Source organism: Stegastes partitus, unplaced genomic scaffold, assembly GCF_000690725.1.
Source record: "Stegastes partitus isolate 25-593 unplaced genomic scaffold, Stegastes_partitus-1.0.2 Scaffold185, whole genome shotgun sequence".
Taxonomy (NCBI): domain Eukaryota; kingdom Metazoa; phylum Chordata; class Actinopteri; family Pomacentridae; genus Stegastes; species Stegastes partitus.
This window is the reverse complement of record NW_007577916.1, coordinates 39,019-57,315: the sequence shown is the minus strand read 5'-3', so window position 1 is coordinate 57,315 and position 18,297 is coordinate 39,019. Positions and strand designations below refer to the sequence as shown.

At 45.5% G+C, this 18,297-nt stretch overlaps 1 protein-coding gene across 1 annotated transcript in view; it reads left to right on the top strand.

Annotated features, from left to right (window-relative positions):
- Positions 1 to 18,297, top strand: part of nphp4 (nephronophthisis 4) — a 198,022-nt gene that overhangs the window by 162,320 nt on the left and 17,405 nt on the right. The window contains exons 18-22 of the mRNA XM_008280199.1: positions 2,362 to 2,496; positions 6,313 to 6,497; positions 8,635 to 8,840; positions 16,356 to 16,545; positions 17,126 to 17,209. Coding sequence (XP_008278421.1) covers positions 2,362 to 2,496; positions 6,313 to 6,497; positions 8,635 to 8,840; positions 16,356 to 16,545; positions 17,126 to 17,209 — 800 coding nt within the window. The remainder of the gene's footprint in view (positions 1 to 2,361; positions 2,497 to 6,312; positions 6,498 to 8,634; positions 8,841 to 16,355; positions 16,546 to 17,125; positions 17,210 to 18,297) is intronic.

The window sequence follows — 18,297 nt, the reverse complement described above, 5'->3', positions numbered from 1 at the left end:
GAAGCTACCGTAGCATCTTACGTCCCAATATTTCAGCCCAGGCCGTTACTCCACCTCCTCCGTATTGATGAAGCAGCGCTGGAACAGGGTCGTGTTCTGCCAGCCATCCAGAATCTCATCCATCTGTACCTTCTAGTAGAGCCCATCCCTCACTGGTGAATGGGCTTCATGTATTTGTGAGTTCACTGAGTTCATCTCTTCTGTGAGTTTGGATCAGGGTAAGACTGAATGCAGCTTCATGCACAGCTGCCGGGCCCAAAGGGATCCAGAAGCACCATCAGTTTCATATCTGTTTGCCGCTGAGTAGCAGCTTTTTCATACTTATAATACTATAAATGAGTCTGGTTTTAAACTTTAATCAGCCTTTATTTCACCAAACTCCTCTGTCCTTTGAATCACACACAAACCTCTTCACATTTTAATGAGGTTCAGGTTTTTTCAAAATATCGATGCCTCTTGCAAGGCGTTGCACTATTTCAAGTTTTTCATCTTCAGAAAAATCTTTGAACAGAGACCTCCTTAATAATGTGGAACAACTTCTTTAAAGCTGGACTGCAGAACTTTTACATATAAATGAACATTCATCTTATTGAAGCCTACCAGCACCAGGTACCGCTCTCTGTTTCACAGTGTGCTGCAGTGTTCCCATGCTGCCGGTCCAGCACTGATGCATTTTATCTGTTTCTACAAACACTGTAGGCCTACAGCTGCCTGGCACTGGAAACACACTGACATCGGGATATTTTGTTCTGTATTAATATTAATATTTATTTATAAATATAACATGCGTATAAACTTGCATGATGCAGTCTGTGGCCTGGTCCACTTGTTCACAATCAGAAATACGTTACTGATCCCCAGGGGGAGGTTTTTATATCGTCTGTTGGACGTCTCTCATTGGGGAACCAAGCACCCAGCAGCTCTCCCTCCCATCCACATGTTCTCACTTTATGATATTATTTAAACAGCAGCTTCTTAGTTGGAAGTCCTCATTATGAAGTGGACGTTAGACTTATGTAGAGCTCAGTAGCTGCACAATATTCCACTGATTGTGTTGTTCATACAGCTTTGGAATAGACACGAGAAAAGTAGGTGAGTGTTGGTAATACACACAGTTTAAGACTATCTTTGGTATCTGTGGTGATATCCATCATGTCTTTCAAAAGATAAAAAGTTAGTGCATCAGTGATTCTCTGCTGTTTGGAACCTTTTCTCATGTAACACTGGTGGCTGTGGTTGAGGTGGTAGAGCCGGTTGTCCTCCAATCACAAGGCTGGCGGTTCGATCCCGAGTTGCTCCTGATGGCAGGCAGCAGCTTGCATGGCAGCTCTGGGGCCATTGGTGTGTGAATGGGTGAATGAGAAAACAGTGTAAAGCGCTTTGAGTGCCGCTAAGTTGGGAAAGCGATATATTAGTGCAGACCATTTACCATTTACTGGAAAAATCATCTAAAATATAAAGATTTATTTTACTCTGGATGGCATTCAGAACCAGCTTTGCTCTCATCGTACAGAGATCTGTGGTTCTGATTTATATGGTCAAACAAATATGTTGTTTTACGTCATGCAGTGGCAACAACCGCAGACAGAGGACCTGTTGGAGCTGTCGTCTCTCCAAACAATTAATTGGCAACCAAATCGTCCTTTCCTTCCTATCCTCCACTCATTTAGCTGTGCACATGTGGAGCCTGTATGTCAACAAATTCTGTTTTCTCTTGTAGATTAGTCATGAAAAATTCAAACCATACCAGTTTCTCTTGTTGCGTGGCGTGTTTGACCCAATGCGCCCTGCTGCAGATTGCTCGTCCTGCACATGTGATGCGCCGTGAACGTGTCTCGACAGTGTTTGTGTAATTACTCTCGCTGTCAGAAGGGGAAGGTAAAAGTCTCACAGTGCATTCTTAAGTAAGTTTCCTGCCAATATCACGGAGCAGACTAATTAACAGTGCTGCCTGAGACTGATAGCGGTTATCTAAAAAAGATCTGAGAAATAAAAAGCAGATAAAAATGAGAAAAGAGAGAAAAAAGTACTGAAAGATCACTTATATAATAATTCAGATAAAGAAGAGCGATAACTCTCGTGCTGTCCATCTGGCACTGTGGCACTCGCTGCCAGTAGGTGGCGCTAGTGTGACCATTGCACACTTCCAGCTGTTCCTTTCCTCTGGTGTAGGTGGAGCAGGTCAGCACCAACAGAGCTGCTCTGACAATGACTGTACAAGCCTTTTGTGGAGACCGCAGCCTATTAAAAGTGAATAAACGGGCGTGTTAATTTGAGCAGATGAATTATTAACGCTGTTGTGTAAATACTTTATGAGAAGATTGAAACTATCAGACTGAAGCCTTTGTGTGTCGTCCACAGGGTGTCCCGTGGAGCCCGGCAGGAGGAAGGCAGCAGACGTAACGCCGTCTCATTCTCACATCATCACGCCGCGAGAAGTCACCAGTGGCTTCAGAGGAGGAAGTCTGTCCTCCAGAAGCATCCTCCAGCTCAACGGTACCGGCTCCGGCCCACAGCCCGCCGGACGCTGTCGCTGTTCTGGTTTCAACATGTTCATTAGCTTCACTGTGATTACCTGTGCAGCCTCCACTCACCTTTCCGTGCACGTCTAAACACACGAGCGTACACGTGCGAGTAATCCGCACCGCAGAGTAATTACGGTCTTTCATTTGGGCGGTGACGATGCCGCCGCCTTGATCAGCTCAACCAGATCCGTTTCACATTTGGTCTGCTGGCTGCACCACTGAACCACTCAATTTTCAGCCTAATTGAGCTTGCAGAAGCATCTCTGGTGGCTAGCCACAGTCCTGTTTGTGTTGCGTGTGTGTGTGTGTGTGTGTGTGTGTGCACCATCTAAAGGCGTGCACACACACACACACCTACACACACACACTCACACACACACACACACACACACTGGGGAAACCAATTTTTTCCCTAATTAGACAGGGCATCACCAGTCAACTGCTGTACTATTCCTAAATTCATTCTCAAACGTGGACTATGAGTGAAACACACACACACACACACACACACACACACACACACACACACACTCTCACACACACACACACACACACACACACACGTTAGGCATTAGGTGGTATCAGATAAACAGACAAGAAAAAAAAACAAGCAGATAGTTGCTTAGATTAATAAAGTCGGTGTGACAGACTTAAATCGTTGCGTGATGTCATTAACACGCCTGCACGCCGACAGACAGCCGTGCATTTGGAGGCAAACCCGTACACACTGTATAAAACATGTTTAGCTATTGGACCGGTTCACCTGTTCGCTGTTTGCTCTGTTCCTCACCTCTCTGACCCTCCTCAACCTCCACACCACTCCCCCTCTCTCTCCACTCCACCTTCCTGTGCCATTTAAACACACAATGCACCTAATTGCTCTCACTGGAGTCCGGTCACAACAGTGAGCGGCGCCGATCCGAGCAGCTGCGCCGTGGTGAGCGTGCACGCTGCGTGTCGCGCTCCTGTCCCACTTCTGCCTGCCTGTGGCTCTGGAGGAAGCGGCGTAGCCAGACGTTATCTGGTCTCTGTGACTGGCACTCCATCCAGAGCCTCTTTGATAATGAGACTTGGGGAAAATGTCCAGGGATAAAGAGTTTTACTTGAAGAGGGGAAAAAAAAAAACAGAAAGGAAAGCAAATATCAAAGAGTTTAATGTGGTAGCACAAAATGTTGAAATTTAGTCCTGTGGGTAAGTGATCACATTGTTGCATGACCTAAAATCTACTCCGCATAAATTCCCTCAGCAACAAAGAGCGCAATGAAAAATAGGTTTTATGTTGTCGTGTGACGTCTGGAGGTGGCCGAGACATGACATGAACCCCACCTCCCCAAACCTGAAGGAGCCACAACCTGAATGAAGCTTCAAAAAGGTGCATTTATTTACAGCTCAAAAGGAGTCTAACAGACTTCAGGCCAAAATAATAAACACAATAATATCTATCAGTCTGAGAATACAATGTCTGAGCTTCCTAACATGATGCAAACAGGAGAGAGATGGTGAAATGAAACTGGACTCTGCGTGGCTGCCGCGGTTCGGTTTGATGCTGTGGCAACCCTCTATCCCTCTGGGGAGCGCCATCTTGGATCTCCTTTTTAAGGGCAAGTCTGGGCCAATCGTCTTTCAGCTGCCACTCGCCGCCACCGCTCCACTCTCACACCTGTATTTGCATTTACAGAGAAACACTGGACCGATCATTAATAACACGACCACAGCAGCACTTTTCCTGATGCGCTTCCCCCTCAGCGTTACCGGTTAACGGTGCTGAATCTGAAATCACAGCTCTTCCCCTTTACAGCTTCTCCTTACTGTGTCCTAAGCCCCGCCCACCAGCAGAGCACGGCCTATGGATGCGCTTCATGCACGACACAAGCTTCACCATAAACATGAACATAAAGATGGAAACTGATCGAGACGCAGCTGCAGCCGTGAGACTCTGACTTTAGGAAGCAGGAAGTCGTAGCAGCGTTCCACATCGGTTGGTTTCTTCTGTGACCAACCACCACCGCAACACATTCAGATGTTACAGGAAGTTAACAGGTTACATCTCCAGGAGAAGCACACAGACTTGGAATGGAGTAGCTACCTAACATTCTTTCAGAAAGCTTTGCTGTGTTTTATGCATTTATCCTCTTTAGATAAGTTTGTTTTGCTCTTTTGGGCTGGCGTTGGAATGCAAACACGTTTTGCAAATGTTAGAAAAGCAACTCTTCATGCAGGATTTTCATCCATCAGACTTTACCTGCCTGCACACCTGCATTTGTCAGACAGCCAATAGGAGAGCCCTCCCTCTGAAAAAGACCTGTAATGAGCCAAAGCCGAGGTGCAGAAGTCGAGTTTTCTCTCAGACAACTTTAATTACAATTCAATACAGATGGAAGTGAAGAACTACATTTATTACAGAAACATGCTAAACAAAAGTATTTTAGTGGTTTCACTCCAAAGACATCATCCAGTGGAGTCCCAGATGAAACAGGAGTCCAGACGCTGGTGGTGGTGAAGCGACGGTGGCAGATTTGTCATGGAGATCGCCATAAAGACAACTCGTATGAGGCGGAGATGGGAAGGATGAGGGATGCACGATCAATGTCCTGGAAGGGACAGATACAGCATTTCAGTGCATTTAAAGAACGAGGTCCAAGGCCTTATTGGCTCAGAGAGCACCGGCTGATGGATGATTGGACAGGAGTGGTGATGCCAAGATTGAGAATAAAGGGATTTTGACAGTGTGGGAAAATGGACGTGACAAAGTGACACCAAATAATGGCTTACCTCAGCTTTAATTCCCACACCGCAGAGCTCAGTGGGCCAGATCTCAGAAAAACGTTACAGAGGAAGACAACACCATCACCAGTTTAATTTGTACTGTGATGTGTTTATTATAATATCAATAAAGTTTTAAGAAGATATAAACTTTATCTATCAAGAACAAGCCACACTGTCACCATCATGTCATTAAAAATTATATTTTATTCCATCTTTGTGGGCAGCCTTGTCGTTAGCGGTACAGAACAAAGCAGAACTGGGTTACAGCACAAAAGAAATTTCCAGGGCGAACACACGAGGGATTAGTAAAAGTCTAATGTCTAGCAAATACAGTAGGTAATGTTCCTGAAGAGCTTAAATAAAAGGCTGCTTTCCATAAGCCTCCTGTCTCTCTTTTGTCTTCATCTCCTCTTTTAATTCGTCCACATTTCACTGATGTGCCTCTTTAGTTTTTCTCGACGCCGTTCTGCTCATTTTTGTTGAAGATCTGTTGCCGCTCTCAGCCGATCCGGGTTTATCTTCCCGTTGCTGCAACACGTCCTCCATCACATGGCTGCTGATACGGGGGCAGAGCTGCTTCCAGATAACAAAAATACAGTTTGGGCAGTTTTAAGTTTGCTCATATCAAAGTGCAGGATTTGGCAAATTCTCTTGTAACACTGTTAAAGAACATGATTGTGTCTCCAGGGATGAATGGTGGCTGGTAGATGGACTGGATATGGTAGTATCTGGTGCTCAGAGTGCACATGGCCGTGGAGGTGAAAGATGGTTTGGAGGAAGAGGAGGGTTCTGTCTCTGGCCCAGTTGTCGTGGTGCCAGTTGTTTGACTGGACTGTTGTCTGGGAACAAGCTGTTGTTTGTTGTGCTCCAACAATACTTTAATTTGTCGGCGCCGCTCTCTCTCTCTCTCTCTTGGACATTTGGAGAGTTTTTAGAACATATGGTCAAAATGGCAAAGAGATTAGATTCCACTCTGCTCAGTAAATATATTCATGGCTGCCGCATGTTTCTGTTTCACAGCGAGAAACGCTGCACAAGCGCACCGGCTGGAGACGGACGGGGATCGGCTTCCCTCGTTCAGACGCGGGATCAGAGCCGACGCCATCGCGCCTGGAGAGCCCGACAGTGGGCGCCGAAAGCTCAGCTGCATGGCCGCCGTGCATCAGCGGGAGGGCAAGGAAGACGCTAGAACAGCCAAGGTCACGGTGAGGTCAAACTGTTCAGGTCAGCCAAAGATAGCTGCTTTTGTCTAAAGCTGAGCCACGATGGTCTGTTCCTATAGACCAGGGGTGCCCAATCCTGGTCCTCGAGATCCCCTATCCAGCATGTTGTAGATGTTTCCTTCTTCCAACACACCTAATTCACAGGATCAGGATGGTTATCAAGCTTCTGCAGAGCTTGATGATGAGCTGATCATTTGAATCAGGTGTGTTGGAAGAGGGACACATCTACAACATGCTGGACAGGGGCTCTCGAGGACCAGGATTGAGCACCCCTGCTGTAGATGATCTTCAGTGAACTCTCAGACTGACAACAGGAGCATGTCGTGAGGGTGTGGAGCGTCTCCTAGACACCCTGCTGGTGTTAAGATTCTCGTGGCAGCGCGCCCTTCAGTCCTGCGCCTCTGTGACTGTACCAGAACGTATTAATTACTTTCCTTCTCAAAGCCACATCTTGTACTTTCACCCATGGGTGCACATGCTAAATGTGATTTCCTCTGTGGTGCATGTCCCTCTTAGACATTTTACACCTTACACTTCCTCTGATAAGACCTGGCTTTTAGGTGTTTCACACCTCTGTAACAGCCAATGCTGTCTGAACTATTACTGATCTTTATAGTTGCTCTGCAGTTCAGCTCAGATCTGAGTTTTCTGGTCTGGTAATGATAAGTTCATTTGGACTGGGGTTAAGCCCGGCATCATCTCAGGGAGCGAGACCTGCTGAAAATCTCAGTAATATGTTTTCTCACTAACTCAGGTGGTTTGTTGTACCATTTAAAGGATTTAAGTCCAGCAGACGATCCCACAACATGATCCACGTTTAGTTGCACGACATAGTTAGATTTATAATCCCAGTGAAATAGAAACGCTTCCACCTTTTTCCATCTGCCTTGGAACTTGGTTTCCCCATTTTAATGTAAAAGACGGAGAAAACATTGCAAATCATATTGGATCATGTCACAAATAGCTGTTCTCAGTCAGTGGAAAACTTGGATCTGTAGAATCTGGCTGAGAAAAAGTCTCTGTCCAAGGTTTCCAACAGGTTGTTGAAAGGGAAGCGCTGTGAAATGAAACTCGCCTCCTCGCAAAGCATTCATTCAAACTGCTTCACATCTCTACTCTCATCTTTTTCTCACATTTTTGCTCACTGTGGGTTCATGTTTCACTGCGATATAAACACCTGCACCGCTACAGAACCGGTACATCCATGGCTAGAAGAAGAAAAAAGTCAGTTTTCTTAAGTTAAACTCCCATAAATTATAAATAAAACAGCTGCTCTGTGATTCATTATTTTACAAAATAAATGGAAAAACCTAAAATCAACATGTACGACATGATTTCAAGAACCCACGGGTTTTGAACATTTTTTAGGATATTTAGCTCCATTTGCTGTTCATGTGTTTTCATGCTGTTGTCCTACATGCTCGGTGTAAACACAGCCTGCAGTTCAGCCCAGTTCAGCCCAGTTTAGCCCAGTTCAGCCCAGTTCAGCCCAGTTCAGCCCAGTTCAGCCGAGAAGTTCCTGAGATTTCGTCACTTCACTGTTTGTCGCGGCTGAGTTGCTAACAACAGAACCAGAAGTCACACATGAATAGTTTGAGGAAAGTTAAACAGTCTGGTGATTTATTTCTATGTTTTCAGATTCTGGTTCTGATAAAAGGCTTCAACACGCCGTCCACATCCAGCCGCGGATCAGAAGGTTAACAAGACATTTGTGCTCCAAACAGCTGCCTGCTGGGCTGAAATCAAAAATCCAAATAATGAGCCGAAAGATGCAAAATGCTGTGTTGAGTTATAGAGAAATACAACGTTGGTAATAATTATCTGTAAATTAACATCTACAGCTTTAAATGCAGCTTTAAACTTGCTGAAGGTTTGTCAGTATCATCTAAGGCACGTTGTTTGGGAAAAAAACACTGAAAGTGAATGAAAGCAGCAGAAGTTTTGATTCTTATCTTTCATTTTATAAGAAAACTGTGTGAGCACAAAATACAGCGAGTACAGTGGGTCAGAACCAAACAGGAAATTGCTGGATAAGCTGTGACACTGATGTTTACCCTGCACAGTCTGGCGCCGCACTGAAACGTTTGCCATTGTTCCCGGCTGGTAGGATTGGACGAAGGAAACGTCCAGAGAACTTCATCAATCCAGACCCAGGGAGGAGCAGAGCAAGGCGGAGGGCATCGCCAACATGCTGAGCCGGGCCATCACCACCCAGCACCGGCTCTACGCCAGCCTGGGCTCCGCTGAGTACATGGAGTTTGTCCTTAGAAACCCCTTCAATGTTCCTCAGACGGTCACCGTTCACAGCGATGACCCAGAACTCAGGTAAGCTCTGCAGACAGGTAGTGGACAGTCGGGTTTCAGGCTTTAACTAGACCGGGGATATGGAACAACAGGATTAGAGGGTTTGTGTTTCAACCTTGGTCCCTTTAACAGGAAACACACATTCGAGGGGATTTAATGCATCAGAATGTCCAATATTACTCTTTTAATGTCACTAATACTGAGTCTGGCCCCCTGACATGGAGCAGTGGTGGTGTTCTGTCCACCAGCTGGTTGATGGTGTCACTGGGCAGGACGTCCCAGTCTGCAGTCACATCCTGAAGTCAGAACTGGTTCCACCTGGTACCTGGGACTCAGTCTGTGATCACTGGACCTGGTCAGAGTGATGACTGATGTGTAGAAATAGAAATAAGAAGAGGAATGTGTCTGAAAACAAAAGTTATTCCAGCTTTATGGGCAACAGTGCATTTACTACGACAAAGATTTGATCTGATGAGTCGAAGATCATCTTTCAAATACTCTGGATTATACGAGTTTATCGGTGCGTCCTCAGTCTGACACACCAACCGCGAGCGTCTGTTTCTCTGTCGTACGTGTTTTCCATTATCAGAACGTAACAAGTCGCGCTCCGCTGTGAAGCTGCGTTCACACGTTCTGAAGGTGTTTCCAAAGGTGACGGTAAAGCTCCGGAGACAGTTCTTTAAAATCTATTTGAGGATTTTGTGCATCCAACCCAGAACCACCACCACGTCTGTGAAGTGACAGTTACGACCGATTCGCCGCCGTTTCTTTGCATCGTGTGGCCTGTAGTACCCTGTGAAGACAAAGGCCGGGCGACGTAGTAGACGGTATTAAAGGAACTATTATTATTCTGGGTATGATCCATCAGAAACAAGAGTTAATAATAAGAAAAAATAGCCTCCCTCTGGCTGTGTGAAGCATCTTTATGCACGGCTCCTGGTATGTAGTTGGTGCTGATCTGTTACCACGTCTGTCACCGCTGGAGTCTCTTTATACGGCTGTGACGCGACATTTTCCAGGTTGTAGCCGAATGTTAGCCGTGTGAAAACCTGCCTTTTGTCAGAACGTTTAGACTTGTACTTTAAAAAGCACAAGTTTAGCTAATTAAGTGTCACAGTGAAACAGGTTGGCGTGACCAAGCATAAGCGAGAACTGTTCTACTAACACCTGTGCTGTTCTCACGGTGACATGTTGGCGTGGGAACAGGGAATACGTCAGCCAAATGGTAAAAGTGTCAGCGACGGGTAAAGCTAAGATCACACCTGATTACAGAGTAGAACAAAGTAGAAGAGCATTATTCTACTGTCACTGCACTTAAGCAGGAATCCAGTCGATGCGTTCACACAATCAGACGTATAAGAAACGTGCAAATGTAAAAATATAACATCCACTAGAAAACAAATAGTTTGTGCAAGAGCTTCAACTTTGGGATTCTTTTAAAAGTCACTCATTGATAAAAACAGTAGTGTTCCACTTCTGGATATTGCTTATATACGGTGGCCCAGAAGTGTCACAGCAGAACAAAATTAACCACAACACTACAAAACTAGCCGTAACACAACACAACGGCTGCAAAGGAAGTTGGGTTTTTTTTACCCGGAAGTTATGCTGTGACGTGGGCAACCACACGAAGTGGGCAGAAGCTGGAGATTGTTGGAAACAACTCGAGAAGTCAGTAAAATACTGATAGTAATAGTGTCTATGAATCAAAAACGGGCTGCAGCGTCCACATGAACAAGTCAAACATGCAATGACTCTTTATTTATAATTCAAAGTTAACAACCGCTGTAATAGCGCATACTGACATTATTAAACAATATTTACTATCAGTATTTTACTGACTTCTCGAGATGTTTCCAACAATCTCCAGCTTCTGCTCACTTCCTGTGGCATTGCGCACTTCACAGTAGAACTTCCAGGTAAAAACAACCAAACAGTTTCCGTTGCAGCCTTTGTCTTGTGTTGCGGCTAATTGTGTTGTGTTGTGGCTTTTGTTTTGTTGTGACACTTCTGGGCCACCATACTTCTGGCTTAAGTCGTGCAAAAATTACAGACGAGGTTAAGTTGCCAGTAGTTCTGGTCCAGACAGTCGGTGTGAGTGTCTGGCAGAGTTCACCTCTCTGGTGCCTCTGGGGTAGAAGCTGCTCTCCAGTCTGTCGGTTGGACAAACTGTTTTGGTGCTGTTGGTTTTGTTTGCATACCAAACACGTTTCACAGGCAAAAATCTGTTTTAATTTATGTCTTAAAAACTTAAAACGCTGCCACCCAGAGCCATCCACAACGAGCAGCTGCCTCTCCGTCCACCAGGTTTGTGTGCATTGGAGAGCTTCTTCATCTCAGATATGAGCGCAAAGCACAAAAAAAAAGACATGACATGAAAACTACGGCAGCCTGGAGAGTCCAAACATCAGAGACGGGCCTAGCTGGGTCGGTACGGCTGTTTCTTGGTGAACATGGCGAATGCTTTCTAAAGAGTGAACACAAGAGTCTTCATACATTCCTGGTGTCCAAGCGACTGAAGGCCCAGTGCTTTATGTCTGATCGTCACCGTAATCCTTAGTGTTAGCAGGATGAGTGGGTGTGAAGCAGCTCATCAACATCACATGTTTATGATACAGTCGTGGTGAAATGAGTGTTTGGAGCTCAGAATAAACTGAAGGACACACGCTGGGTACGTGTGAGACGTTCATTAGTTTGCTGAAATAGGGGCACAACAGGGGACTTTTAATTTGTTCACATTTTTGAGCCCGGTTATTTGTTTTCAGTACAAACATTATCAACTTGTGTGAATAAATAAAACAGTCTCAGAACTTATTTTCTGGAGTGCCAGCCACCACCTCGCCTTACGTTTCAGCCCTTCACTCTGTCGCTCACCAACAAAGAAGACTCTCACTCCTTCAATGGCACAATCACTTGTCCTTGGCACAGATGCAGACATAATGTTGGAGAGATGCTAAATATCCCCTTAATCCAAACGTAGGAGCCATTATGGCTGGCGTTCCCTGGGTAACCCGTTTTTGGTATCTGTGCCGTGTTTCCTGAGCATCATTGTTAATCCCCACACTCTGAGTCTTTTGTTAAGGATTCTGCTCATGCCTGAGCTTTGGATTAACATATATCACATTGATCAACAAAGGCTGCAGCGCGCCGTGGATGAATCATTATGGCATTAGCCTGGCCACCGGGCCTACCAGGTCTAATTGAGAGTCATCAATCCCTGCATCTGTCCTCTCGCCGGCTTAGCACGCTGTTAGTTTATTTATCTCTCGATGAGGCAGTGTGACACTTTACACCGACCGTCTGTCACCTCTACCGAGAGCCTGAAATGTGTAAATTAACAAGGAAGCTTCTGCATTTGATGTGCTCCTGCTGCGGCACTCATGAGTCGGATGCAGAGTTCGCTAAGTGCAGCCCTGCCAAGAGCTCGTTTATGTTTTATGACACCGTGGTGACGGATCAGCAGTATGGCTACGTGTGCTGTTGTGATGTATGTGGCTGTGGTGGCAGCAGGGGCCGGTCTGGAGAGACAGGAGTCTCAGAACATCCACCCATCTATCATCTATACACCTCACTAGGGTCGCTGGAGTCTATCCCAGCTGACTCAGGGTGAAGGCAGGTTCACCTGGACAGGTAACCAGTCTATCACAGGGCTACACTTAGAGACAGACAACCAAGCACACTCACATTCACACCTACGGACAATTTACAATCACCAATTAACCTCAGCATGTTTCTGGACTGTGGGAGGAAGCCGGAGAACCCGGAGAGAACCCACGCTGCACGGGGAGAACATGGAGACTCCACGCAGGAAGATCCCGGGTGTCCTCACCGGGACGCCAACCGGCGACCTTCTAGCTGTGAGGCGACGATGCTAACCACTGAACCACCATGCATTCAGAATATGGAACACAAATATGAATGAAAGACAACAAACCTGGACTAATGTGGATTCAGAGGGTTGTTTCCTGGAAAAAGAAGCTACAGTTTGGTGGAAGGTTCAGAAACATCTCTGCATCCACCTGCTGGTTCTCAGCCACCTTCATGATCCATGTAGTGTATGTCACATCTGACAGATTGATGTGCTGAAATTGTTTATTGAAGTGATGCAATATGTTTTAAAGTATCTGCCAAAGCTCTGAGGGGCTGAACAGGCACGATAACAACAATAACTTTATTAGCCTGGCCTAAACCAACTGCAGCTTGGCCAGTGCACTGAGGTTAGTCTGTATTTCAGCCAATATTTCAGCCAATATTTGACAAGATGTACTTTTGGAGGAACATGAACCTGGCCTTGGGTCAGCTCTTTGTTCTACAGAAACAAGCAAGAAAGAAGTCTGACCCTCAACCGGAAATCCAGCATCAGACTTTGAACTGAGAGTACTTAGTGGAAGGCTGGGCTGCATGCAGCTTTGATGTCTGCCCCGCTTTCCAGCCCAGAGGCTGCTCTTGACGTGGACGACACGTTTGCTACCTGTTGCCATCCATTTTGCATGACTGCTTTCTACTCTTTGCTCACAGAGCCCAGTGTGAGCTGCTGGATGAGGCAGAGAACAGTGGAGCTGCTCTGCTCCACGCTTCCTCTCTCATTATTTCTCTGTCTTATTATCCGTCTTCCTCTCAGCGCTGCATTCATCTGCTTCTCCCTCTCGCTATCCTTTTTATCATCGTCTTTATTTTCTTCCTTCTCTTTTCAATATTTTTGTTTCAATCTGTTTGTCCCCCTCACCTCCTACCTTGTTCTATTTTCTCTCTTTAAAAATGAATCAAGCCGAGGTTTTTCATGAAGGCTCCGGTGAAACACAAATACACAAACACTCTTTGTTGTTATCACAAGCCACAGGCGAAATGTTTTATTCCAAGTGCACAGGTGGGAATCTCCAAATAAATTTCATGGAATTGACTGGTGCAACTTTTCCTAATGTTGGTGAGGTGGGGCCCTGAAAAATTCATAAACTCTCGCTCTCCTATTGAGAGAAATTTCCCTCTCCGTGCCCGTGGCTGGGAACCTTTGAAGTTTAAAGCAGCACTCCCCCTTTATGCATTTGTGCGTGAAATTTTTGTATTCAAAGGAAGAGGAAGGAGTTGAGACGAGACCTCCCTCTCTTGGAATGTGTTATCTGTTCCTGTTCTCTTCTGCCTGGAAATCCATTTGTCGTGGGCCGGGTGGGACCGTCGCTGACCTCTATACACCTTTTTCACACTGCTGCCGGTAATTAAAAGCAAAACAGTGCGTGTGAGAGGCGTGACTGTAGAATTTACTTCACCTCGATTCTCAGCCATATTTGTAAAGAATACGAGGTCAGGATGAGCTTTTTCTTTTTTTCACTTTGGAGCTGAGGGAATGTGTTTTTTTCCTGTATTCCTTGGACACCAATGAAACATATAAGATTTCCTCCAATAAAATTTATAACAATAAAACTTTATTAAAGTGTTAGCCTCATATATATATATGGGTCAGTAGTTTATGAAATGAGCTCATTTGGTTTGTTTCCAAGCATTCGATGGGAAGACAAACCTCCTTCTATGTCATTATTTATATTTATAGCTTATTTAGTGCTTTTCCTCCTGCTTACATGCACAGAACCAGCTCACATCCTATCAGTCCAGTTAGCTGGGATGGTGACTTATTAGCTTTAGGAAGATGGGGCTGGATCGGGTGTTGTAACTGGTATCATCAGTACATTACAGGAACAAGCTAAGAGCATTATACCAACGTTTAAGCCCAAAAACGTCCACAGCCAGGCCACATGCTGGTGCTGAGCTGGACTTTTATCTGATCAATAGCTGCTCTCTGGATAGAAATGATATAAACAAGGTACAAACGTCGATAAGACGTGGAGTGTTGATGATGAATTTTCAATGTTTATCTCTTATTTTCCATTTTTACTCAAAATACCGTCTCCGAAATGATTCATAACTTTCTGATAGTGTCACAGTCTTTGGAGAGTTTCTGTACCGATCCAAGTGGTCTTGGTCAGTTTTTACCAGGTTCTAGGGCGACGTGATGAGTCAGCTCCTAGTCATTACAAGTCATGGTTCAGACCAAAGAGCTGATCACTGTCCATCACTGGGAGAGCAGAGCATTGTGGCTACTAACAAGACAGGAAAGACTTTAAAGCCATATTCAAGTGGCCGCAGTGCAAAGCATCCTCAAAAAGTGCGAGGAGTTCCACCGTGTGTTAAAGGGTCTCAGAAGTCCTGGTAGAGTCACCCCTCCACTGGACAGAGGTCAAGTAATATCCAAGAATTACCTACAAAGCCTTCTTGATGAATCTGAACAGCTCTGGTAACAAAACACAGACACTGAACAAGCCTGGTCTCCATGGACACCAACAGAGGAGGACCTCAGTGTTCCACATCACACCAAAGCTGGAAAAGCTCACTGACACAAAAAATAAGCTTCTGGTCGTAAATTCTGTGGTTGGATGAGAGGAACATAAAGAGTTTGGACACGGGGGGGCTTCATTTGTTTGGAGAACAACTGAGATGCCGTACAGACACTGTAAGAACACCATCACCATCCCAACAGTCAGACGTGGTTTAGAACCAGTTGACCAAACAGCTTTGTTAATGTCAAAGGGAACAAGTAGTTTAAGACGTGGCATTACTCATACAAATGTGGAAAAAGAAACAGAAAAACAGAAATAGTTATCTTTAACATCTCAAACATGATGTCTTTCTGTAATTTGTCACTTTTAAATGTCATTTCCAGCCATGAGAATCCTACTGTTAGAATAGAAATTTAATATATATCTATTCAGATTTTCTCAGTTTGCAACACGTCAACACTCTTCACGTAGCACAGTGAAGATCTGACAAAACGTCTTCACGCAGCAACACCAAAGTTTCCTTTGGAGTCCTTTGGAGCAAAGACTTGGCAAAGAAAAGAAATCCTGTTTACCAGAAGGGACAAAAAAACCCTCCAAAACCTAAAAACACCAGGCTGGCCTACCCAGGAGGGCGGGCTGGACGGGAGGCTGGACGGGAGGCTGGACGGGAGGCTGGACGGGAGGCTGGACAAGAGGCTGGACAAGAGGCTGGATGTGAGGGTGGGTGTGAGGGTGGGTGTGAGGGTGGGTGTGGGGGCAGTTGGTGGGGATAGCAGGATAGCATCTGAAGAACAAACAGTACATGAGGAGCAGTAAACACCTCAGAGAATCAGCGTTCTGTTTGTGTTTTAAGGCCAGTGATGCTGTTTGTTCTTCTGTCCACAGCTTTGGGAAACTTCTGAACAGTTACAGAGAACATGTGTGCACTGGTTTCTGTGGACAGTCGGCGTCTCCAGAGGCTGAACCTTCATGGACCAGAACCCTCAGCATGCTCCTCAGTGGAGACACTTCTGAATCTCCTCTGTACCTCCACCCTGGACATCTTTAGCCAGACTGTAGCAGAAACATGCTTGTGTTCAGCATCCCATAATAAACACGCTGTTATTTCTGATTGTGTAATAGGTCCAACTCTGATCCTGGATGAACCACCTGAAAATATGAAAGCGCTGCTTTCATCTCATTTGTGTCCTTTAATCTTGTGGTCCAGTGTCATCGCTAACACCGAGGAGTGGCGTTACTTCAAAGCGCTAACCAGAAGCCCGACCCCGCTGGAGGAGAACATGTTCCACTTGGAGGAGGGCGCCCCGGGTCCCAGGGTTTACCTCCGGCCCAAAGAGACCGTCCACATCCCCCTGAAATATCAGAGCTTCCTGTGTGACCACACAATGGCCCTCCAGGTACGGCGCGGAGCAGAGTTTGATCCTGACAGAACGTTTAAGATTATTTCCTGTGAAGACCAAGTTACAGGAATGATGATTATTTAAATCAGATGTTATGGCTGAACGCTGGATTTATGTTACAGTAGGAAACAGTCGCCACATCTCGAAGGAAGATGAAAGATCAAAGCGAACTTGTGATATGATGTTTCTTAACTTCACACACTGACGCCAGCATAAGGAATTCAAAATTCACTGATCTTGAGTGTGTCAGAGATGGTTTTTGGTGTGTGACCGCCATGTGGATGAGCGGTGGGGTGCTTATAATGTGTGATTATTAGTATAAATAGCACTCCACCTCAGGGCTTATTAACCACAGCTACACATGTACAAGCAACTCCGACTTTACCGTTAATTTGACGCCAGTTCAGAATAAATCTGCTCTTATCTTGTGGGGGTTTCATGCCCTTTGGTTACATCCTGCTTGTTGTGCTCGTCTATGGTTTCCTTGCAGACGTGACGTTTCCTTTGCAGTCATTTACTACTTTTGGGTAGATGCTCAGTTTTGATAACAGTTCTGTTTCTTATCAAATCCTCACAGGGACCCAGCTTCCTGCCCACAGGCAAAGGTTCTCAGGTGGCCAAGAAGAATCTGTCCAACATTATCGCTGCCAAAACCGTCAAGGTACACAATGTGCTGCTTGTGCCTGCTGCAACACCGTCTGCTTATTGCACCGTCTGAAGGCTAAACAAATACGTCCTAAGTCTGATGTGTTTGTCTGCAGGCTGGAGCTGCAATCTGGACCTACAGTATGTTACTGTGCTGTTATCAGGCCTTTGATTGCGGCAGTCCAGTTTATTTTTGCACTTTAAGGTTTATAGATCGATTGTTTCAGGAGAGCAGAGGCAGATGAAGCCACCTAAAAAGGGTGTATCGTCACTCAAAGCTTCTGATTTGGAGTTTAGTCGGGTTAACCTTCCTCTCCAACAACATCTAGTGCACACACACTCCCAGACATGTCTCCGAGGAGTGGCAGTGCGCCGCCTTTTCCCTCCTCTCCTCGCTCGCACAGTCACAGCTCAGACACAAAGAACACTTTGAAGTGTCAACTATTAAAAAAAACAAAGTTACGCTAGCCAGACGAGATTGTCAGGCAAAATTATATGCTGGAAATCACTTTTATCTTACTCAACATTGTTTATCTTCTCCAACTGGCGAGTGTCAGGCTGGAGAGTTAAACTATGTCAGATTGGAAGGAGGCTCGACACGTCTGGCTAATCTGCTTTAAACGAACCGTGCACGTACAGTATTACTCTGAAGTTATTTTATCATTTAGGCACTTATTCGACTGTTTATAATGTGTAAGAACTTTGGCGGAGTGAGAAACAACGTGAGCGTGCTTGTTGGAGTGTGCTGCAGATAAGACGATGTGCTCTATTATCTCCGTGAGATGTTGTGTTCTCGGCAACCCCTGTGCGCTACAGCTGTCACCACAATTAAGTTCTGTTTCCTGTGATTCCACTCAAACTGAACTTTCAGCCCTCTCACCGCAGACTTGAGCTGAAATCTGTGCCTACGTTATTGGCACACAACTTCATTATGATAAAAACGAGATATTCATCAGCGCTCGCTAAGCTGCTGGACCTCACAGTGATCCTGTTGTTCACGTCGGGTGCAGCACCCCCAAGCTCTCCCATTGCACAGGGTGATGGAATACTTGCCACTCTGCCAGGCGTACAGGGTGATGGAATACTTGCCACTCTGCCAGGCGT